Source organism: Pogona vitticeps, chromosome 6, assembly GCF_051106095.1.
Source record: "Pogona vitticeps strain Pit_001003342236 chromosome 6, PviZW2.1, whole genome shotgun sequence".
NCBI classification, from domain to species: domain Eukaryota; kingdom Metazoa; phylum Chordata; class Lepidosauria; order Squamata; family Agamidae; genus Pogona; species Pogona vitticeps.
Window position 1 is genome coordinate 11206522 of NC_135788.1, and position 23961 is coordinate 11230482.

A 23961-nucleotide genomic window follows, 5' to 3' on the forward strand; every position below is an offset into this window, starting at 1 on the left:
CACTTCTAGGACATAGCATTTCTATTGCAATGAATGAGCTGGAATAACCCTTACATCTCCTACCCCATTCTGTCCCCTAACCCCCCAAGTCATGGTGACTCTCAGGATGCAACTTCCACTCAGTACAGGGCTGCACAACCCCAGTCCTGCCAGAAGCCAAGAGAGCTCCTCAGTGTTTTGGGGTGCCCTGCGGGATCTCCATCAGGAGCTAAGTGTTCCTCCCACAATCCTCTAGTGCACAGGTATTAGCATAAAGTATTAGCATATGCTAATACCTGTGTACTATAGGATTGTGGGAGGAATACTTAGCCCCTGATGGAGATCCCGCAGGGCACCCCAAAACACTGAGGAGCTCTCTTGGCCTCTGGCAGGACTGGGGTTGTGCAGCCCTGTACTGAGTGGGAGGTGCAGCCAGGGGGTCACCATGCCTTGGGGGGTTAGGGGACAGAAGGGTGTAGGAGATGCAAGGGCCATGTTTATACCTTGTAGGAAAGATGCCATGTCAGCTTGAAAGACCCACAACAACCATCAGATCTCAGTTGTGAAAGCTTTCGCAAATATGTTTAACAAAAGACATTTGCAATGTCTTTCTGTTTTTGGTGTTAAATAAGGGTTCCCATTAATTCTACTTGTAAGCAGCATAGTGTCACTTTTGGTTATGATCTCCGAACCACTGGGGTAAAAAAGGGCCTAATTTAATTCACCTGGTGGGATATTTATTTTAATTTTAAATCCTTGGGTGGATTTTATGGGAGCCGAAAAATGAAATTGTAGTTGATAAGTTTGAGCTCTGGGTGCCGCTGTCGGACGTCTTATATAGGAAGGCTCCCAAGCTCATCCTGTCCATAGAGATAAATTATGTAGAGTTATACCATCACTCTTCTTATTCCCAGTTTTCTTCAAAAAAATGATTTTCCACTCTTCACTTCCAAAGTAAACTGTAGAAGGCGCTACTACGAAGGGAACGGCTGCAGCGCGGCCTCTCTGCCCCGTAGGAGAGTCAGCCCACCGGCTGTCAGTCTACCCCGTAAATGCAAGCTGTGTTACTCCTCTAATTTTTCCCTGTTGCTTTGCTCTACTTCCCACAGAACATAGAGATAAACAGAGGCCCAGTTACAACGTCTTCATTTGAAACATCTTAAATTTCTCTGTTCCCACCACTCCCGACATCCCTCTTCTAAACGAGTGCACATCTTAAAACCCAGTCTGACAGAAAAGGGGGGTGGAAGAAACCCGCCTCAAAGCGTGGTCGTCTATTAAAACAAGTCTAGGGGGTTATCGACTTCCGCCTCGTTTTCTCGCGAGACTCGGCGAACCCGGAAGTCGCTCCCTCCCACGTGTTTCAACCCCCCTCCCCCTTTTCTCTTCGAGCGGGCCAGGCCGCCGGGCGGACGCAGCCATGGCGCTCTACAACTTCAAGAAGATCACGGTCGTCCCGTCCGCCAAGGTAGGCCGGCCGCGGAGCCTCGAACACCGTCCCCGCCCCCACAGGCGGCGCGCGGGGCTTCTCGTGCGGCTGCGCCGTCTCTGTGGCAACGGCTCCGGTCGCGAGCGGAGGGCGGCCACGTGTCCCCCCCTCTTACCCCCCCCCAGGGAGAGATCCTCTCCGCCCGGTCACTTTCCAGCCCCCCCTTTGGATGGCTGAAGGCCTCTCCGGTGGTGACCTTCGAGGAGTCCGGCTTTCCTCGCTGGGGGGGAGGGGGGGAAAGAAGAACTTTACCCGTTGAGTTTCTGCCTGTAGCGGGGCTAGAGGGCAGAACGACGAAGATTATTATTATTATTATTATTATTTATTTAATTTATACCCCGCCTATCTGGCCCACCGGACCACTCTAGGCGTCCACTCATGAGCCCGTCCACATGAATGAGAGTCCCTTTGAGGTGCCAAGGAGGGTCTCGCTTCTGGTGGCCTTTGGTGGGGTTCTCGAAGGGCAGAGGATGATGAAAAGTGGTTTCCTGGCCATTTTTCTGGAGGGCTGTGCGCTTGCCCGTGGCTCCGCAGGCTGGTGCTCCAACCCACTGACCTCACCAGTTAATTGCATACAGGATGTCTGAATTACTTATTATAATGAGGAAGAAAATGCAGAGCTGTCATCCGTTCCCATGGTTAGGGAGCTCAAATCTTTCAGGACTGAGGCAGTTCACGTGGTAATCACACAGCCGCGGATCCCAAACTAAGCCCTTCTCCTGGGGTGTTTTACAAAGCCTAGTATCTCAAACCAATATTGGGCAGGGGTTACCCAATACTTTGGCCACCTCATGAGAAGAGAAGACTCCCTGGAAAAGACCCTGATGTTGGGAAAGTGTGAAGGCAAAAGGAGAAGAGATCAACAGAGGATGAGATGGATGGACAGTGTCATCGAAGCGAGCAACACGAATTTGACCCAACTCCGGGAGGCGCTGAAAGATAGAAGGGCCTGGCACGCTCTGGTCCATGGCGTCATAAAGAGTCAGACACAACTAAACGACTAAACAACAACAAATGGAAGTTATTCAAAGTAGAGATGGGCATGAACCTGAAAAATGGTGATTCATGGTTGGCCATAAGCCAACCAGAAAACAGTGAACCAGTTTGTGCCTAGTGAGTGGGGGTGGGTGTACCTTCTCCAGTTGTGGGTTTTTCTGGTTCGTAGTTTGGTTTGTGCCCATCTCTAATTCAATCCATTCATGTTCACACTGTTTGAAAAAGCTCATCTCAAACTATGTCATTCTTGATTTGGATTGCCAGCCGTGATTAACTTGAAGGTCACAGTTGTGCTGGAAAAGGGAGTCACGGTTTGAAGTGGGTGGAGCCAAAATCTGAATCCATTTCCTTATTTTCTGTTTTGTTTCTGTGATATTTTGCTTCATTTTTCCCCATGAACATCCTATGCGGATACTGTCTTAGTTCAGTTTTTCCTTTCCTTTGCTGGTCACATCTTCTGGATTGAATATATTCTGTTATTAATAGCTTACCAAGGGGGTCACTATATGTTTTTTTAAGTGTAAGCTGTTACCTGATGCTTAATCTGATGATGGTCCTTGTTAGAGCCCAGTGGAGAAAAGTGAGGGGACATGTACGAGAGGCTAGGTTACAGAAAGATGGAGAGATTCTGTGAGGGGAAAAGAACAAAATAATTATGTCTAAGAGAAGCAAAAAATGGATAAAGGAAAAATGAAAGACATGAAAACACAAGAAGTATGAAATGTGTGGCTGATTGAGAAGTCTTGAAAATGTTAGCCAGATGGGCAAGTGTCACCAGATGAACCTTCAAATCAAGCAGCCTCAACTTTGCAAAAAACAGTAGCAACACCAAAGTGTCTGCATTTTACGTTTCCTCTCTTCATTTGTCTTCCCTCATTTTCCCCTTTGAAGTCAAGGTATAGTTCCTTTTCCTTCCAACTAGCCTTCTGAATCCATGGCATGGATAATGGTCTAAGCTTAATTGTAGTGTCTGTGTATCCTAGCAGTCTGTGCTGTTCTGTTTCTCTCCTAATGGTGCCCCAGGATTCTCTCTTCATCCTGTACAGATTTTAACCAAGGTGGCACAAGAAAGCCAGGGTGATGCATTCATTCTCAGTCAGGCCACTGCATTTGTGGGCCTAAAATCACTACACAATTGTATGCAACAAGGTGATTTTTATCAGGATGGCGAGATGGGAAAGTTCTATGTCTCCTTCCCTCTTTCGCTTTCTACACTGTTCTTTCAGCAGAGATGGTAGGGCTGTAAGTCCTCATTGCCCAGCTGTTTTCTGCTGAGCTGCAAAGGAAAACTGGCCATCTGGAAGTAGATGAAAAGTGGCCTCTGTTAAGTGCAATACTTGTTTTGGTCATTATTGGCAGTAGTGTTTTTCTGTTACTGGAAATTTACCATGAGTCTCATTGTAGTACTTCTTGTTGTACAAGAAGCTTTCTCTTGCATCATAATTTATAACAAACTGTTTACTATCTAGAATTCTAAGATTATTATTATGTTATTATTATTGTTAATCTATTTGCGGTTCTTAAGAATCTCATGGTTCTTAAGTTAAAACAAGGGCCCTACTTTTAAAAAAAATGCAAACTCTCCATTGATCTTTTCCACAAGCTAAATTCTAGTGTGTTGATAATTCTACTGTCTTCTTTTAGTCAATGGACAGTTGGCATTGTGTGTTTGTAAACAATTTTCATTGACAAAGTTTAATTCAGAACAGGGTAATTGCCAACCCTTTTTCCTTTTGTGTGTGTGTGTGTGTGTGTGTTTGTGTTTGTTCCCAGTGCATAAGTAAAATCATGAAAATTACAACATTGTGATTGGGTTCGTTGTCTAAGATAGGTGGGCCCAGGGATTCGGCGGGAATGACAGCCGGAGTAGACGTTATGGTTCCAAATGGTTTAGTTTTATTTTTCTTAACATCAGATAACTCAGGACCAAATGGGTCTAACAACTCTGCATCAATCAACAACGTATACTTTTTGGGCTTAACAACATTCCCCACATCTTCAATTCTTAAGGTTTCTTCACTCCAAAAAGGGGGGTTGTGTTCAGGTTCGTTACGGGAGTGCTCAACACCGCACATGTCGTCCCGCAACAGGGATGCTTCATGACGGAGCCCTCCAGTCTGGGCAGAAAGGGGCTGGCCCCATAAGGGGTCTCGCAGTCCTCCGAAACTGGGGTGACCGAACCCACTCCCCGATTCCATTCCTTCTTTCTCTCACCTGCTCCGATCTTTCTTAGTTCCTTGGGCAAAGGCAGCAAACCATCCTCTCTCATGAGATTTGGGAAATTCCTCACTAATTTGGCTATTCTTTCCCTTTCAGCTCCTGTCTCTTCCGTCTGTGTCTCTCTGCTCACCCCTGATGTTCCAATCCCTCCTCTTTTTTTTTCCTCCTTTATATCATCGTCCCATCTCCATTCACTAGACTCCTCCCCCCAATCCCTCGCTCTCTCTGCCAAGAACACTTCTACCGCCTTCGTCCTCATCAAGTTTAATCGGTTCCCCCACCGCACAGCTCTCACTTTCTTTCTTCGATTTCTCACGCAAGGACAGCTCACTCCTGTTCTTCCACTCACAAACATCAAATTGCTGTTAATTAAAGAGGTGCTGGTTGCATTTCTCATTGTATGATAAAGCAGATAACACAGACTGTGATTGGCATATCTCATCAGTGGCAATTTGCTTTTGTGACTTATGCAGTTTCACCTTTGTATAAATTGCTATTAGAATTCTAATCTGTATGTGATAATTTTTTTAAAACAGTTAATAAATTTTATAGGGGAAAAGTATAAATTTAAGATTCAATATACCTGAAATACTCTGATGTCTTTTAATATTAAAATTAGCTATCCCACTTTTTTTTATTAATCTTCCATTACTGTGGAAGTAAAAATAAAGTAGATGGTACACAGAAATGAAATCAGTGAGGCTTCCATATATTAATTTTTACCTATCAAAACGTGATGGGGCTTAGTAGAGTTTAAAAGCACAGTCAATGTAACTGCAAATGTTCAGGGATTACAGTTGTTATATTAAGATATGAGGCTCTGAACATACATTTTGTATGCACTAAAATGAAATACTGTAATGCCTTAGAAGTATGCATTGGCCGGTCACCCAGAACCTCATTGAATCACTCACTTATAATGTGCTTTTTAAACCTACCATTTCATTGTGGTGCTTGGTGACTTGGAAAATATTAATTGCTTATCTGTGTCAATTCGTCTTTGTTTTTTAACTGCAGGACTTCATCGATCTGACATTGTCCAAGACGCAACGAAAGACGCCTACAGTTATTCATAAACATTATCAAATTCATCGCATTCGTCAGTTCTATATGAGAAAAGTAAAATATACTCAGCAAAATTACCATGACAGACTTACCCAGATCCTAATGGATTTCCCAAAGTTAGATGTAAGTGGCAGTAGGCAGCTGCTAAATAAATAAATACATTTATTTTGAATTCAGAATTATACTCTGTGGAATAACTTGAAGACGTTTTTTCCCCACTCAGTTGTTCTTGGCTTTCTTAAGAGAGAGAGGTATGGACTTCAAGCAGGGATGTTGAATAACTACTCTCTTTTGGAAAAGCATTATAAACTGTTTGTTGATTTATGCTGATAAATGAAGCCAGGAAGGTACATTGTAAACTGAGCTGTGGGGTGTGTATTCCTCTAAATACATTGGATTGGTTTAGATTTAGGAGTGTGCAGCTGAGCTGGTTATCTTTAAAAACCAACTAAAAACATGGATGTTCATGTATGCCTTCCCTCCAGTCAATATCTTATCTTTTTTCTTTATTTATCTCTTTACTTGTTTTTATTTTTTCCATCTTGTAGAATTTGTCATTTAATGTAATAATTTTTGTGTTATATTTATTTGTTGTTTTTATGTATGTATCTGGAAGCCGCCTAGAGTGGGCGAAAGACCAGATAGGCGGGATATTAAATAAAATAGAATAGAATGAATGAATTTCCATAGCAGTTCCGGTCCCATGAAAATGCTACATAGAGGGTTGGGGATCCTGCTGAATAAAATCACCTATCATATATAGTGTGGAGAGGACCTCTAAATACTTGGCAAAAGCCTCTTGTGTTAGGAGAGTCCATGGAACTCAGATTCTGGATCCCGCACTCCACCCCTCTCATCATCTCTTTTGTGCAAAGTAACACTGGTTGGAGCAAGAAACGCCTTCCTAATCTTCAGAATTGGAGAGAACAAATGCTTTTCTATATAGTAAAATCATTACGCTGGCAAGAAAATAAATTTTATGTTTCCTCGGGCTTACCAAATAGTAGCAAAGATCATAGACTACAATCTGATGAGCTCAGACAAGGGGCTTCTGATAGCTTTCTGGGAAAGTTTGTCTTTTTTTCTCTCTCTCTTTGCCATGTTGCAAACTAGTGTTCAAAATTCCTCCGTCGCTTCAAAACACGTTGACTGTACGGCAGGGGACATGGGTGTTGGAAGAAAGGCATCTGACTCTCCCGTTTGGACTCACGGAATGAGTTTCACTGATTTTTGTAATCTGCCATTACATAAATTTTGGGGAGGAAGGGTAAATATAAAAGATTTCAAAGCTGTTGTTTTCTTGTTTCCAGGACATCCATCCGTTTTATGCAGATTTGATGAACGTTCTTTATGACAAAGATCATTATAAGTTGGCTTTGGGACAAATCAATATTGCTAAAAATCTGATTGACAAGTAAGAACAATCTTTTTCATTCTCATTATATGAAAACATGTTGCTTTGATCATATCTATACACTTCCCTTTTTGGAAGAATTGGTTCTAGCTGCTAAATACTAAATACAGTAGATATTATCATACTGCTTGTTTCTAACATGGAGCAATACTGGTATCTTGGTTAGTACTTCTCCTTTCTTTGCCCTTGCCAAGGCCCCAGTCACCTACTTAGGTGTGTGAGAGGGTAGCAATCCTAACATTTTTTCAACAGTTTAAATACAGGTTTGGTTTGTGTTTCTACAATACAGCGTTGCCAAAGATTATGTACGTCTGATGAAATATGGCGATTCTCTTTACCGCTGCAAACAGCTGAAGCGAGCAGCACTGGGACGGATGTGCACGATAATCAAAAGACAGAAGCAGAGCCTGGAATATTTAGAACAAGGTGGAGTATATCAGATAGGCTGTTGTGGCTTCTGTTATTGTTCTTCCAAGAATCTGATACCAACATACAAGGTTTCATTCTGCCCCCATTCCATTGTGTGAAGAGATACATCATACCAGAGCAAGAACTGGAATCTGGGTCACCATGCTTCTGTGCTGACACTGGCTGAAATTCTATTGCTTAGCATTATAAGTTGCACTAGAGGAGACCCATTGAGTCAATGGGGATTTAGTAGTCAACTCCACCATATATGTTCACTTAATTCAAGTAGGTCTGCTGTAACTGCCACTTGCTGTGCTCAAGTAAGTCACAGTTTGAGTAGGCCCATTTGAATTAGTGGAACTTATGGATGAGTTGACTCAATGAATGCCCAGTGATCCAGTGAGCCTTTGGTATGCACATGTCCATTCTCAACATCTCTGCCCTATGACCCTTCAGCAGAACTTCTGAAGGGAAAGGAAAATGGAGCACAGGGCTGTTTCCTTTTTGTCTTAAATAAAGCTGCTGCTTAGGGAAAAGCAGCAGCTTAGATTATACCAAAGCTGGATGAGCATTTTATGTGAAAAATCTAGAATGTGTAAGATGCACTGAAAGAAGCCAGTTAGAATCCATGCTTTGGAAAATAACAACAACCCTGGAAAGTATGTGTACAGAGTATTCAAGATTTGATATTCTTTGATACTTATTTCATGGTTTCTGCTCTAGACCATGGGTGGACAATCTGAAGATCTGGGGGCCATAGTACTCCATCCAGAACTCCCTACTTTTTTAATTCAATTTCTTAAAATTATAAATTTCTCTTTCACCTTCAAGAGGATGGAAAACATTCAATATACAGTGGTGCCTTGACTTAAGAACTTAATTTGTATTGGAACAGTGGCTGTAAGTCAAAACGTTCATAAATCAAAGCAGCATTTCCCATAGGAAAGCATTGAAAACTGATTAATCCGTTCCGGCTGTTTTTTGTCCTTATGTCAAGGCATGGTTCATAAGTCAAAGTATTAGTTCCCATAGGAACTAATGATCATCGCAAAGCAAAAAAATCCCATTTAGACCATCGTTTTGTGATTGCAATTGCGATCGCAAAAAAATCGTAATGTGGTTTTGTCGTAATGCGGGGCAATCATAAAGTGAGGCACGACTGTAATAGAGTAGTATTCTCATGTCAGATCAGCATACTCTTGTATATTTAGGCCACAGAGAGCGAAGCATTCCGAGGCAAATTGAAGACAATGGACTTAAGCATATGACTCCGTGCTGGATTATGGTTCCACACAATTTGGTTCAGATCTTAATGTTCTAGGGAAACATACTTGCCACCCAGCTCCCAAATTCTGGGAATGGATTATCAACATTCATTTTAAGGCAACACATTTTGTCCTGCTTCAAACTGGCTTCCGCAATATCTTTAAGCAAATATCTTTTTTGCACCACCTTTGAATAATTAAATGTTCTTTTTTGGATGTTTTTTCCTAGTGCGCCAGCATCTATCCCGGTTGCCAACCATTGATCCTAATACACGGACTCTTTTATTGTGTGGGTACCCAAATGTTGGGAAATCCAGCTTTATAAATAAGGTTTGTGGATTTACATATTGCGAAAGCAAAATTACAGCAAAACCCTGAACATACGTATTGTGGAATAAAGCCTACCAAGGTCACTAGGACTTGCTTCCTAGCTGGGTTTAAGATCATAGCCTTAACTGGGTTGAATATATTCCTGCTTCCTAATGTGTGAACTGATCTTACAATGTTTGAGCTTTTAAGGGATTCCGAGAAAGATACTGAGTTTTCCATATTGCATTATAAGCTTTATAAAAGAAATTGCATCTTTTCAATTTTTTGTTTTCCGATCATCCCATGACAGAAGGAAGTTTTAATCTTATAGAACATTGGCTTCAAAACAAGTCTTGTGTGAACTGTCTCGTATTTTTATTTGTTTATTTTATTCATCTATTACGCTTCCATAGTTTATTGGAAAAAGAACTGACTTCTAAATCCAGAGACAGTTTAACTCTGAAATGCTTTGCTTTTTAAGGTGACAAGAGCAGATGTAGAAGTGCAGCCCTATGCCTTCACCACAAAGTCCCTCTTTGTGGGACACATGGATTACAGATATCTCCGTTGGCAGGTAAGTCCTATTAGTTCACTGAAGCAATTAATGGGGAAAAATCTTACACTTTCTAGGTAATAACATAAGTTATGTTTTGCTGTGGCGAGCTCTTTTAAATCATACTGAACTAACTAACAGGGTATTTGGATTTTGGTTTTGCTTGTAATTTTAAAATTTCTGTCCCTTGGGTTCTTTTAATTATAATTCCCCCACTTAAAAAAAAATAAGCTTTTTCTCTTCCCTCCCCCAATATTTGGATTCTGTAGTTTCAACATCTTACATACCTGAATCCTTACCTATGCAGGAATGCCCTGCTCTCATTCCAGTGAGTGGTTTTTAGGTTATCACTGTTAGGATAATCATATGAGAGTTTACCTTTTGGATTTATCCTCCCTTCTCATCGATCTGCTTTCTCAGGTAGTACTCCATGCATCTGGTGAAATAGACTGCAGCTCACGAAAGCATATGCCAAATAAAACTGCTTAGCCTTTAAGGCTCAGCAAGGCTCTTGTGGGGTTGGGTTACTGGTTGTATCGAGAAGTGACTTGCTGTGCTGATCCTTTCGCTTATACGTCTCACATTTGCAAACATCTGTGGAAGGGTGGGAGCCCATTGATAGAATTGGTGACTTCTCGCAACTGCAAATCTCAGCCCAGAAGTCAGAATTTTAACCTGTCTCAATGTAGTACTCATTCAGGAAGATGTTGCTTATACAGTTCTAGCACTGCCTGGACCCCAGTTGATGCCTCTGCAGAACAGCTGACAGCATCAGACAATGCCCCCTACATCAGTTGACCACTTCTTTAGTCATCTTGTCCAGGTCAGCCACCCAAATAACTTCAGTAAATGCGAAGAGTCTAGCTCCTAAGGCTTCAGGGTTGCAGAGAAACAATGATGCCCTGTATTCTAGCATTGACATACAGTGTGGGCTGGTGGATAGAATGCTGAACCAGGGCTCAGAAATCTGTATTAGAATTCCCTCTCACCTATGGAAACTCACTGAAGAACTGGTAAAGCCACTCATTAGTTATTTCACTTAAACTTGAAAGCTCTCTTAGGATTCCTATAAGTTGGTTCCAACTTGGCAGTATTGGGCACAGTTACTAGTAACCTTTAGCCACTCAAGGGCTGTTGATGCTGCAGGGAGCTTATTAACCCAGCTACCCAATGACTATACTACATAGGCTTGCTTTGTATACCACTGACTTTACTGAAAAGCATAAAATCATGTGCAAAACCAGCAAATCTTCCTAAATGTTTAAGTTCAATACAGTTGAATAGTGATTTAGCGTTGTTCAGCAGACTTTATGGAAGTGTACAGATAAAATACATTTGCTTGCCTCCATTAACCAAAATGAGTGTGTATGTTTGCTGTAGATAGTCCTAATACACAGACTATTTTATTGTGTGGCTTCCATCATCCCAGTGCTGTGTTTTGTTTTGTTTTTTGCAAGTTCTGTGAATCATTTGTAGGTAAGTGTACACAGGATTGTAGATCCTGTGTACACTTTGTAGCAAATTTGTAGCAAGATCTTCATCTTGTGTATTTTAAACCAGTGGTTCTTAACCTTTTTGAAAGAAACGCCCCCTTGAGCCATTGAGGAAGTTATCATCGCCCCCCTCCCTGAGGTGATGATATCTTACCTACCTACCTACCTACCTACCTACCTACCTACCTACCTACCTACCTACCTACCTACCTACCTACCTACCTACCTACCTACCTACCTACCTAGTCTACCTCCCCACCCGGGTGCAAGGCAGAGCTTCACGGGGTGAGGATGAGGACCCAAGAGACCCTTTCCTTCCACCCGATCCACACTCAGTGCTCCCCTAAAGGAGAAAGGCGAGACGTGGCAGGTAGAAAGAGCTGGATCATCTGGCGGCGGCAGCAGCACCGGATCTACTGCCAGCACTGCATCTGCAGTTGCCTTCACAGGTTTGGCTCACTCCAGCGCCCCCCTACTGCCCCCCTTCTGTTCTTTCGCCCCCACACTGCCCCTTTTCGTTCTACCGCCCCCCTGAAAAATGAAATCGCCCCCTGGGGGGCATTATTGCCCACGTTAAGAACCACTGTTTTAAACAAGATTATTCCGTGTAGTTATTCGGTATAATTATGTAACTTTCACCATTCCTCATTTTCTTTAGATTAGAAAGAATGGAAAACAGTATTCAGCACCCCCATTTTTCATTTGTCACTTAACAGCCTCTTTAAGTTCAGTGACTTTAATCCTACCATCTTCTTCCCACCCCACCCCGGTTTCTAGGTCGTAGATACCCCTGGTATTTTGGATCACCCCCTGGAAGAAAGAAACACCATTGAGATGCAAGCAATAACAGCACTTGCTCACCTCCGTGCAGCTGTCCTGTATGTCATGGACATATCTGAACAATGTGGGCACAGCCTGGAAGCGCAGCTAGAACTCTTTCAGAATATTAAGCCACTGTTTGCAAACAAGGTGGGCCAGGCTTTTATCACTTCAGCAAAGTCATTCTCTTTGTTATAATATTGCTGATGTTAGTTCTACATGTGTTTTTTTCTCCCCTCTCTTTCTTCTTTCAGCCCCTGATCATTGTGGCCAATAAATGTGATGTGAAGAGGATTTCTGAGCTTTCTGAGGAAAATCAGGTAGGAAGGTTTCAAATGTGTAATAGACTTGTGCACACACATATATGCAACAGTCTGTTTTTATATAGATGTAACATTACACTGTGTAAGAATGAATATATTTCCAGCTATGCTTGCAGTCAAAGAATGGCTTGAGTCAACATCCCCATTGCATGTGTCAACTACAAACGTATCCTTTCTTGCAATGTATCTAACATCTCATTTTTTCTTCTGGTTAGATTGTGTTCCTTGTAGTTGCACCATGACTGGGTAGCCTATTATAAGATTATTCCATATTTAGGCAAAATACCCTATTTGGAATGTTACCTAGTACAAGTCTGCTTTAGCCTTCATGTGAAAGTATTCTACATTATTTGATTAGTGTACAAATAAGAATGTATATGAACCTTTTAAGCTCATTTGTATATATGTCATTTATGTTGACCGCTAGCCATTCTAGTGTAATATTTCCATTTTCCGTTTTATGAAGCTACTGTATTTAATTCCTTAGGTGTAAATGACAAAATCATCGTTCTTGTATTTTAATGTTTGTTTTTGCCCTTGTTACAATTATTTCATCTGCGTATCTCTGTTATGTTTCAGAAACTGTTTGCTGATCTAGAAGCAGATGGTATTCCAGTAATAGAGACAAGCACTCTCACTGAAGAAGGCGTGATTCAAGTTAAAACAGAAGTGAGTGTGTGTTTGTTTTATACGCATTTGTATTCCAAAGTAACCACTGATTTGCCTCTCCAGTGGGTGACCTGTTCTGCCTATGGAAGTGGTGGTTCCTTCTTTGTGCTAGAATATCAAGAGAGAAAAAGAAACTAAATCCAAGATAATGATCTGTGTGTACAGCCGCACAACCTACCAGCAGAGTAGTTATGGGCGGACGTTTTGCTGGAATCCTAGGTTACACCAAGCAGAAGCTGGTACAAAATAGTGGTAGGCAGAAATATACAGAAGGCAAAGCCCCATGCGTTTATAGGTTGCCCCAGGAGTTTGCTTACAGCCGTTCCATGCTACACTTCCTTCAGCTTCAGCGCCCTAATTCAGTTTTTTTTTTGGGGGGGTGCATTGTTGCTGTTGTTGTCTAGCATTTAGGAGACAAAAAGCCTTGCAAATGTCCTGCAAAATCATCTTGATATCTATCAGGACATCTCGAGGCGTGTTAAGGCTCTGTATTAAATCAGGTAGAATCTCTTGTGCAAGTGGTTGTTGCATCATAATATCACATCAATTTCGATTCTGCCCACAGCTTTTGTTGCAAAATTAACATTGGATTCAATTCTGCCCGTGGCTTTTTGGACCAGCCTCTTGGTTTGTTTGTTTGGTTTTTTTTTAATATGCGGGTCTCTTTGCTGTGCATAGGTCAACTTGAGGGCTACCTGAACAGCCATCAAGAAAATCTGTTAACTATAGCCTTAATGTTTTTTTTTGGGGGGGGGCAGGGAAATCATTTTTTAAAAAATAGCTAACTGAGGGTTATGTGCCTATCAAATTGGAAATGAGTCAGAAATTAAGACAGTGGTTTCCATATGGAACTATAGGGTGTGATTTTTTGAAGGGGGCAGGAAATTGGATTCCACAAACCACCTGGAGAGGGAGGTGGGCCCCCTCTGCTTATTCTGTAAGGTTATTTTCTCTCCTCCAAACATAATGTACAGGAATATTTCAGAAGAGAAAGAGGAAAATTGACTTTTTAGCTTCCCATTTCACAATGTCCGCTGTCCTTTGCTTTACAGTTATAAAAATGCTTAGTTTCTACTTTTGAAGGTCAGCATATGGAGTAGAAAGCTATGAAGGGGAGGGCAGTGTGATTGGGTTCTTTTGAACGCTGTGGCAGTTCCTCTGTTTTGGCGGTAAATAAAGAACTGAGGTCTGTTTGAAGCGTTCACAGCTTCAGTTTTATTAACTCGTGGTGTTTCAACTATAATTCCAACGGGATCAAACATGATAAATCAGGCAACTGTTCATAACTAGATGAAGATAACTGCTCTTGTAGGTTTGGGTAATTCACTGGGGGGCTGGACCAAACCTCTCTCGATCCGTGATGTTCCGTAAAGGGGCACCCCGCGCCGCGCAGGCGGTGCCACAGCACGGGTGAGGAGCCCAGTCCCTTTCCTTCGGAGGGTTGTTATAAGTTTAGTCCGGTCGTATAACCTTCCTTCCATGCCCTTGTTCCCGTGGAAGGACAGTCACTGTCCATTCTTGTGTTTCAAAGGCAGTCTCTCCTTCTCTCTTAACTTCTGGGTCAGGCAGCAACCCTCTGTCCTTTAGGTTCGGAAAGTCCTTTAGAACAGTGGTCCCCAACCTTGGGCCTCCAGGTGTTCTTGCACTATAACTCCCAGAAGCCTTCACCACCAGCTCTGCTGGCCAGGATTTCTGGGAGTTGAAGTTCAAGAACATCTGGAGGCCCAAGGTTGGGGACCACTGCTTTAGAAGACCACACGTTCTTTCATATCCTTAATCAATCTCCCCCTTCTCTTTCTCCACTGCTTTCCCTCCTCCTTCGTTTTCGAATCTATCCCCCCCAAATCTCCTCTCCCCTTGATCTTTTATACTTTCCTCCCATATAGACATGTTTAGCTCCTCCCCTTTTCCTCTTTCTCCTTCTTCCACCAGACAGACCTCTGTCTTCCCCTTCATTTTCTCTGTCTTCCCCTTCTGTCTCTGTTATCTCACTCCCACTGATTCCCCTTTCCTCTTTTGATACTTCCATCACTGAAGACGGCTCACTTTCCTCCTGCTTTCCTTCACAGGCAGCCTCTCCATCTTTTCCCTATGAAATCCTAACAGGGCCACAATGTTCTTCTTTCAGACTTGCTGGAGCCTCGAACAAGCCTCACTTGTTCACTCTAACGCTGGCTCGAGGGTGTAGAGCTGGTGTTGTCACACAACAGTTAAGATGTGTTCCAGTTTTTTTTAATGGATTTCTATAGTACAACCTACAGTCAAGGTGCTTTGTAAAGAACAGGTGTTACGGGTCATGATTCTAAGTGGCTTTCAATCTAAAATAGACTCGGGCAAAAAGCAGATAAAACAGATGGACAGGGGAGTAAATTGGCAGAGAACTTGTAGTTACAACAGGATATTGAGACTAGGGGGTATTCAGAAAGCTGGTAAAGCTGAGTTTCTGAAGAGGTACTTGAAGATAGTATGACAAGAGTAGAGGTTTATGTACTTAGGAAGAAAGATACCGTAATTTTCTTTTCCAGAATTTCATTCAATTCTTCAAGCCGTCCAGCTTATGGGTAGAGCCATCTCTTATTCCAGACAGGAGAACCATATCTATTCCAGTTTCCAGTTCAGAATGTTAATTCAAAACTCAAAGACTAGTTTGGAAATAGTCTTGTTTTTCTTGAAATAAACAACGAATATAAAGCTTAGCTAAGTAATTGTATCAGGATCTTAAAAATAAATGATTAAAGATGTTTCGAGATGAGGGGAAAGGGATGGGTAAGCCCTCTTTACGTTTTTACTCTTTGCCAGCCAATCAGATACAAAGGAAAATCGAAGCAAAGTATGCTGCTTTTATACTGCCCCATAGTACTTAAAGCACTCTCTGGGTGGTATATGATTTAATTATGCAAGCTGCATATCCACCCCACCCCCCCCCGCAGGACATTTGCATTTATCTGGACCAGTTGGGATTGGATTCAGGTCATGAGCAGAGCCTTGACTGAAGTACTGCAGTTTAATCACTGTGTCGTGAGGCTCCATTAGAGAATCCTGTGGGCAGAAGCCAAGGAGGGAAGATGAAGCTGATATGGCAGTAACCTGGGAGGGCTTCTTTCCAGGTGATTTTTTTAACAGCTTGGATCAAAAATTGGATGAGTATAGAAATCCAAACGAGTCTGCTGGCTCTGTCTTTATTTTCTGACAGGAATTAAAAACTCTGCACCCTGTCCCTAGATTTTAAACCGTTTTGATTTTTTCGTAAAGCATTCTCTCCCTTCTGTTTTGTAATTTGAGTTTATTTTAGTTAATTTTCTATGCATTGCTTTGGGCACCTTGGTGGGCAGAAACATGATTCAGGAATACTTTAATACTGATGATGATGATAGGGCACTCCCAGTCTCTGAAAGTAGCTAAGAAACTGGGGACCATTATGGCTGCACTGAACCTTTAACCATTTGTGCTATCAGCATAATTTTAATTTATATATATATATTTCATGTTTAGGCTTGTGACAGATTGCTGGCCCATCGCGTTGATACTAAAATGAAAGGAAACAAGGTTAACGATGTACTGAACAGACTCCATTTAGCTGTTCCAGCCAAAAGAGATGACAAGGTTTGTGTGTGCTGCCCATTATGTCTCTCCCCCCCCATTTCAGAAGTATGTGTACGTGTTGTTATGTGCCATCAAGAGCGCTGTCCAAAATGTCCAAGCAGCAGTTGAGTCTTTTTCTTTGGTAACTTGGCAAATGCAGTGGTAATTTGGCATTGTTTGTGACTGTTGTTCCTTGGCAGCAAAAAGAAACAAGTCTGATTTCTTGAGCACAGGCTGTTTTCATTTTTTGATCTTAGGAAAGGCCACCTTACATCCCCGAGGGTGCCTTACTGCGCAAAAAACGTATGGAAGTTGATGCACCAAAGAAGAAACTGGTGAGCTTGTTTCTTGGGCAAACAATAGTGGCCTTCTTCTGAAGCTTAGGGGAAAAAAAGAGGCCTTCCTAATTTTCTGTTCCTCTTTGTAGGAGAAAGAACTTGAAATGGAAATGGGAGATGACTACGTCTTGGATCTCAGGAGTAAGTAATTAATGTTTAGAAGTGTAGCAGGACTTAGGTAGTATACCTGTACAAGTAGTGCCTTGCTAGACGATGATAATCCGTTCCACTGAAATCGCTGTTTAGCGAAATCATTGTCTAGCAAAAAGCATTTCCCCATTGGAATGCACTGAAACCTGTTTAATGTGTTCCAATGGGGAAGAATCGTCGTTGTCTAGCGAAGATTGGCCATAGGAAAGCCGCTTTGCGAACAGACGATCAGCTGTTTAAATAGGTGTCTTGCGAAGGTTAGGTCCTGAAAACACCCATTTTGCGAGCACGGAGGGAGCTGTCAAAATAGTTGTCTAGCGAAAATTGGTTTGCGAAGCAGGGACCAAACATTGTCGAGCAAAATTCCCCCATAGGAATCACTGTTTTGCAAATCGCTATAGCGATTGCAAAAAGTCAGTGTCTAGTGAAAAAACTGTCATGCGGGGTAACTGTCTCGCGAGGCACCACTGTACTCACTTATTGGGAAAGAACTTAGTCGTACTTACTTCTAAGTAGTTGCAGCTTTGTGCTGCATGTTCTTTTTTAAAAGACAGCTGAAATAGAAGATTGCAGCTTGTTGCAAGCCTCACAGTATGTTCTCTGCATCCATAAGCTCATTTTTTTGTTTGATATAATTATTTGAAAATCATATTTTCTCTTCTAACTTGTAATAGGAATAATATACTCTGTATTTCGGATCTGTGTTAAAATGTGAAGAGCTGTCTTTATTCTCAGGTTTATGACCTCAGTTGAGAGCTGTGTTACAACACATGAAATCCGTTCTCTATTGCATTTTTAGTCTTTGAGCCAAGGAACATCTTCCTTCTTTAAATCTGCCCTTTATCTTTTCATGCATGCTAGAAAGGGATTCTTTGCTTCTTATATCTTCTGTACCACTTTTCAAAAAGCCCACTTCACAAGAAAGGCATTAAAATTTTTTGTATTATATTATTAAATCGATCATCTACGTATATCTTGCATCCAAAAAGGTCACAGATGGATAATCAGTGGCAGGTAGGGTCTGTAAAGATGTAACAGCATGCTTGCAGAAAGACCAGGGAACCTTTATAAGTATGGAACTTCTACTTTTCACCTAGATTGTGTTCCACCAATAGAACATTTACTGCTGGTTGAGAACCACTGCTTTAGGATTCAAAGAAGGATCTCAGCATAAACAAGTAGATAAAGAAAGTTGAGGGCCACTTGCCAAGTTATTACTGTAGGATGGAAAGATTCTCTTCTGTCGCCGTCTCTAACACCTACATTACACAACAAGAATTGGGAATCCTGTAAGTTAATACTATTTTTCCCTGTTGCTTTCTTTGCTATAGAATACTGGGATCTAATGAATCCATCTGAAAAATACGATGTAATACCAGAGATCTGGCAAGGACACAATATCGCTGATTATATTGACCCAGATATCATGAAGGTAAGACTAACTGTAGATTCCGTGGTTTGAGGCACAGAAGAATTGCAGCATTAATGCCATTGCACCGAATATACAGTATTTTCTGTATCAGTGTGATCGGGTTCATATTCTAAAGTAAGCAGTTCCCCTTTATCTACATGAGCGACAACAGGAGGCGACATATCTTTAACTAAATGTTTAGTTTCTTGAGGAGGCAAGGGGTGTATTACAACTTCAGTGGGTTCAACAGGACTATTAAACACTGGTACACCATTTCACATTAAGTCTGGGTTGTTTCTTACGACATTTTCTCTTAATGTGGCACCATCCCAAATCTCTCTCGGTTGGTCAGTTTTCTCAAAGGGGTGCTCCGGACCGCACAGATGGTCCCACAACATGGGTGTCTCGCTCAATCCCCTTTCGCGTTGGGTCCCGCCAGTAGGAATAGGTTCTGGATGCTCCACCTTCTTCCAAGGACCTTTCCCCCTCGGGTAGACATATACTGTACATTCCAACAGATCCAACTCTCCTAATTGTACTTCAATTCCTGTTGGGATTGGTTCTAGTGTAGACTTTCCACCCTTCTCAAACCCTTTCTCTTCCCTCTTAGGTACATTAAAGACATACGGCTTTTGCTCACTCTTTTGTTCTTCACTCTCCCTCTTCTTCTTTTTCTCCTCCTCTTCCACTGCCACCAAACTCACCAACGAATTCAAACTCCTTCCTATTCCCACCTTTTCCTCCCACTCTTCCATTACCAGCAAACCTTCTACCATTGGTTGTTCTGTTCTTGCCTTTTTCTTATCCTCTCCCTCAGTTGTTTGAACATCCCCCAAAGTCTGCACCGTATTCGGTACTTTGTTGGTTCCTTCCGCCTGAGACAATGGAGCGGACGGCTCACTTTCAGGTTTAACCTCCTTAACCGATTCCTCTTCACAATCAAGGCTACAAAATTAGCATTCACTTTTTAAAAAAGACATAGTTACTATTGAATTTTTAACCAAAAGTATCAGAGAGCTAGACGGTTGATTGGTGGTTCAAACTATCTGTATCATACTTTTCTTTGTCCAAGACTCAAGCATTGTGCTATTTATTTTCACACAAAATCAGGGAATGGAAATTGACCTGCTGTTCATATGCATGGACTGCCTGAAGAGCTGTGGTGATGAATGTTGAAGAATACAGATTGTAAACAGGTTTCTAATGCACTATGTTTTAAATTTGTTTAAAGAAACTGGAACAGCTGGAAGAGGAAGAGGAACTAAGGCAAGCGACTGGAGAATATGACAGTGACTCGGAAAGTGAAGACGAGGAAATGAAAGAAATCAGACAATTGGCACAACAGATTCGAGAGAAAAAGAAATTGAAGATCTTGGAATCTAGGGAGAAGGATACACAGGGGCCAAAGATGCCTAGAACAGCAAGAAAGGTATGTTAAGTACTTTCTCAAGTCTGTGTTGGGACATGATCACAATTAAGGATTTAAGTGCTGTTGAGACATCCTCACTTATTTGCTGTGCTCCTTTAATTACAAAACAAAAACTAAAAAAAAAAAATCTGAAACAAGGACAAAGGCCACAGTAAGAAACATGGGTCAGATCACAAACAGCAAGGTGAAGTGGAACTGTAAACTAGACATAGAAAGGTTGGCTCAACCAAGTCGCACCAGCATTGTATACACTTTCAGGGTTTCCACTGAGTATCTTTCCCAGAGATACTAGGGCTGTAGTTAGGACTTTTTGTATTCCTTTACCTGTTGTGCTGCAACTCTTTATCAATTCAGACTGGCTGAAATCCTGTTGGCATGAGTTATGCTGTGTAAGTCTGATGACACTGTCAGCTGAGACAATTTTTTGATCATTAAACATTCTCTACTTCTGTCCTAAGGCGTCCACCTTTGTCTTGAGGGAGCTGTGGAAGGGAAAGGGGAAGTGTAATTACTGAAAATCCCTGCAGCTGATTGAGGAGTTATCCTGGTGATTGCAATTTTTGATAAATAAAGACTTTCTCCTCCGATCCCAGAGCTTCCACAGTTCCTGACTGTGAAAGGGATTACACGGAGTGAAGTTGGAAGTGTTTAATTTCTGAAAAACTGTTGTTGCTATTGGCATTCTCAGCCTCCTGCAAGTGCAAGATGACACCAGAATTTCAGCTCAGGTGTTTTGAACATTTTTTCAGAAAGAATTCGTATTACATGTTGCTGCAAGACGTTTTCCATCCACACTATGTTGTGGTACTGAGTGTTCAAGGAAAAGAATAATTGTATGTGAGTTCAGTGTACATTCCACAGCATTAGAACATAGTAAAACAAATGGAGTGGGGAATGGCAGACCCCAGCAGCTCATTTTTTAAATTATCTGTTTCAAACTGTTGCAGGATTTTTGTTACAGTTTTTGAATATTACTGTGCTGGATTTGTGCAGTCCCTGGAATAACAACATTGTATTGCTTTTTGGGGAAATAACCAGTTTCTTCTGGCCTTAGGTTCAGCGGAAGGCATTGGAGAAGGAAATGACTGACCTTGGCTTAGACATGACAGGCAAAAATGATGTAAGATGTTTAAATTGTTATTTGTTTATTGCTTACTTGGTAACGATATATGTCGACAAAGCTTTTATTTTAAAGGTTTAATTACTCTGCTTTCATTTTCTGCAGGAGGCGTTTTAGGGAATGAACTAATACTGGATAAAAAGGGGAATACTGGGGTCTGTTTAGAATAGAAAATTATAAAGCAAGCATGGATATGACAGAGTAGTATACAGTTGTCCATGGCACGAAGAAAGTTAGCAGATAATAGTGTTCTTCCCTCTCTCACAGTAAAAAAAACATGATATCATTCAAGGACATCAGATGGTGGCCTATGCAGGTGAATTGGAGGGATTAGATAGATTCAAGGGGGGGAGGATAAGGCTAACAGTGACCATCAGTCATCATTCTACAGTAAGCTGCTTTGTGTCATGCTTGTTGGCTTTCCAGAAGACATATGGCTAGGTCACTGTGAAACAGGATGCTGGATTTGGTAAAACTGTTGTTTGCTATATTGGGCTTCCCTTAGGTTTATCTGAAATCTATTGTATTAGGCATGTTGTAACTAGAGGATTAGATGTGACTAAATTATGTTGAAAGCCCCAACACTTTTAAGTCACAGTAGTGTCTCGTATAATTTAGAGATCAAGTTCTCATTGAGTTTTGTAAACTTTAGGCTCATTATGTTGCCCAAACAAGAAGATCACGAAGTGTCACCCGCAAACGTAAGCGAGAAGATTCTGTACCGCCAACTTCTGTAACACGAAGTCGCAGCTCCTCTCGTACACCTCGAGATGTTTCTGGTCTCCGGGATATCCAGGTTTGCCTCAGTTGATTGATATTAAACATTTTTATGCTTATCCCAAATAGACATTTTACGTTATTGTAATTAAGTAGCTTTTCTCATAAGGCTTGAAGTGTATTCCTGCAACTGGTTTTGTAATCCCCCCCCAAAAGGTGGAATTACGTACGGTGGTGCCCCGCATAGCGAGGTTAATCTGTTCCGGATTAACCCTTGCTATGTGAAAACATCGCTGTACGGAACGGGGAAAGCCAATGGAACGCATTAAACTTAGTTTAATGCGTTCCAATAGGCGCCAAAACTCACAGTTCAGCGAAGTTTTCCCATAGCCGGCAGCCATTTTCGTGCCCTCAGTAAGCGAGGGGAGGGCGCGAAAATGCTGCGGGCGGCCATTTTGGGGCTTCCGGCGGCCATTTTGGAGCTGCGGAACAGCTGATCGGCGGGCGTCGCAAAGCAAAACTATGCGAGTTTTGCCCATAGGGGCCTTTGGTATGCGATCACAAAACCCTAATTGCTATGCGATTTCGTCGTTATATGGTGCGCTCGTTAAGCAAGGCACCACTGTATTGTGGCATATTGTCAGCAGTCTTAATTTTGTTGGTCTAAAGAAGAGATTTGTAAAGGGAGAGTTGTTCTAAAAGAGGACACCCAGGGTATTGCGGTAGGTTGATTGATTGAGGAGGCCTGGGTTTGAATACTGCTCAGCCATCTAAGCTGATTAGGGGTGTGGAACCAGTAAAACCACTCCTTAAATCATCATCATTTCAAAACTGTGGATTATCAAGTCCAACCCATGTCATGGCGCCATAGTGAAGGATCTAACCCCCAACCTCTGGCTCCCCAGCCAGATACCTGAAGAACTATTAAGCTATCTTATTTACCTTGAAAGCCATTAGGTTCCAATTTGACAGCACATAACAAAAGGAGGGTTGCACTTTTCTGAGTTCATAGGCTCTGTACAATGCCAGCTTGGAAGCAGTACAAGCATGCATGCATGCGAGTACACACAACCAGCAAGCTTTTTACTTTGCTGGGTGGGAGTGGACAGTAATTGGGATAGATGGTCTCTTTCCTCGTTACTAGCAGCAGAGGGGAAGAACAATCTGTATGAAATCACCAGAAGTGTAAAACCACACATGGGAACGGACCATACTTATTGGTTGTGAAAGACATTTAGGTTTTGCACTGCTAACATAATGGTTTTGATCAGAACAATTGCAGTAAATGTTATCAATAGCTTCTAAAAATCCCTGTGTAATACTGCTTTTATGGGATGCAGTGTATTTGCAACCCTGGGAGGAAGAAAATGCCACTTGAATCAAAATCATATCTATATTTTCATGTATTAGTGAATGTGATTACAATGCTGAAGCTTGTCAGTACTTTGATGGGGATGCTTAAAGATGTCATTGTGTGTGTACCTACTTTGGGAGTCCCACTGAAGTTGATAAAACCTGATTCTAACAAAATATAAATGGAAAAAACAATTAAGATTCTTGTAGAACCTTAACTGGCCAAATATCAGAACAAGGGCAGACAAAAAGGTCTAGAAATGGAAGCATAAGTTGCTTGAAATAATGTTTCATTTTAAGATTAATATGTATCATATCTACTCAGAGTCGGTCGACTTGTCTTGATACATGCACTCCCTTTATATTTTAAAATTGGACACTTCCTCCTTGTACAGTTCACTGTGTCTAGTGGTACATTATTTCTCCAATGTCTTTCTTCACTTTGGTGAGCTAGAATATGCATTCTTCATTAGTTGCAGAGGCTGACTTATGTTTTCTTTTGTAGTATGTAGAGTATGAACCTTAGTTGATGGAATTTTATTCAACTGTACAATTTTTTCTTTGCATAGATGGTGAAGAAGACAAAAACCATGATGAAGAAAGCTCAGAGGAAAATGAATCGGTTGGGCAAGAAAGGCGAGGGAGATAGGCATGTCTTTGACCTGAAGCCCAAACATCTGTTTTCTGGGAAGAGGAAATCTGGTACAACCCAGCGAAGATAAGTAGTTGCAAGGAGATATTAAAAATGGCACTGCCTTTTATTGATTTACTAATGTATATTAAATAGTAGGAAAGGACAAGCTTGTGATGATTTTTTCTTATACAATTATAAATGCTGTAACCCAGATATCAGTTCATC

At 41.6% G+C, this 23961-nt stretch overlaps 1 protein-coding gene across 1 annotated transcript; it reads left to right on the top strand.

Annotated features, from left to right (window-relative positions):
• The first annotated feature begins 1306 nt into the window (after positions 1–1306).
• On the top strand, positions 1307–23902 carry GTPBP4 (GTP binding protein 4). Its single transcript, XM_020779684.3, has 17 exons — positions 1307–1447; positions 5702–5872; positions 7060–7163; positions 7453–7589; positions 9066–9166; positions 9627–9719; positions 11969–12160; positions 12265–12330; positions 12913–13002; positions 16495–16605; positions 16842–16919; positions 17012–17063; positions 18404–18504; positions 19715–19912; positions 20967–21032; positions 21685–21828; positions 23672–23902. The coding sequence occupies exons 1-17, from the start codon at positions 1400–1402 to the stop codon at positions 23822–23824; spliced, it is 1905 nt and encodes a 634-aa protein (XP_020635343.1). The 5' UTR covers positions 1307–1399; the 3' UTR covers positions 23825–23902.
• The last annotated feature ends 59 nt before the right edge of the window (positions 23903–23961 follow it).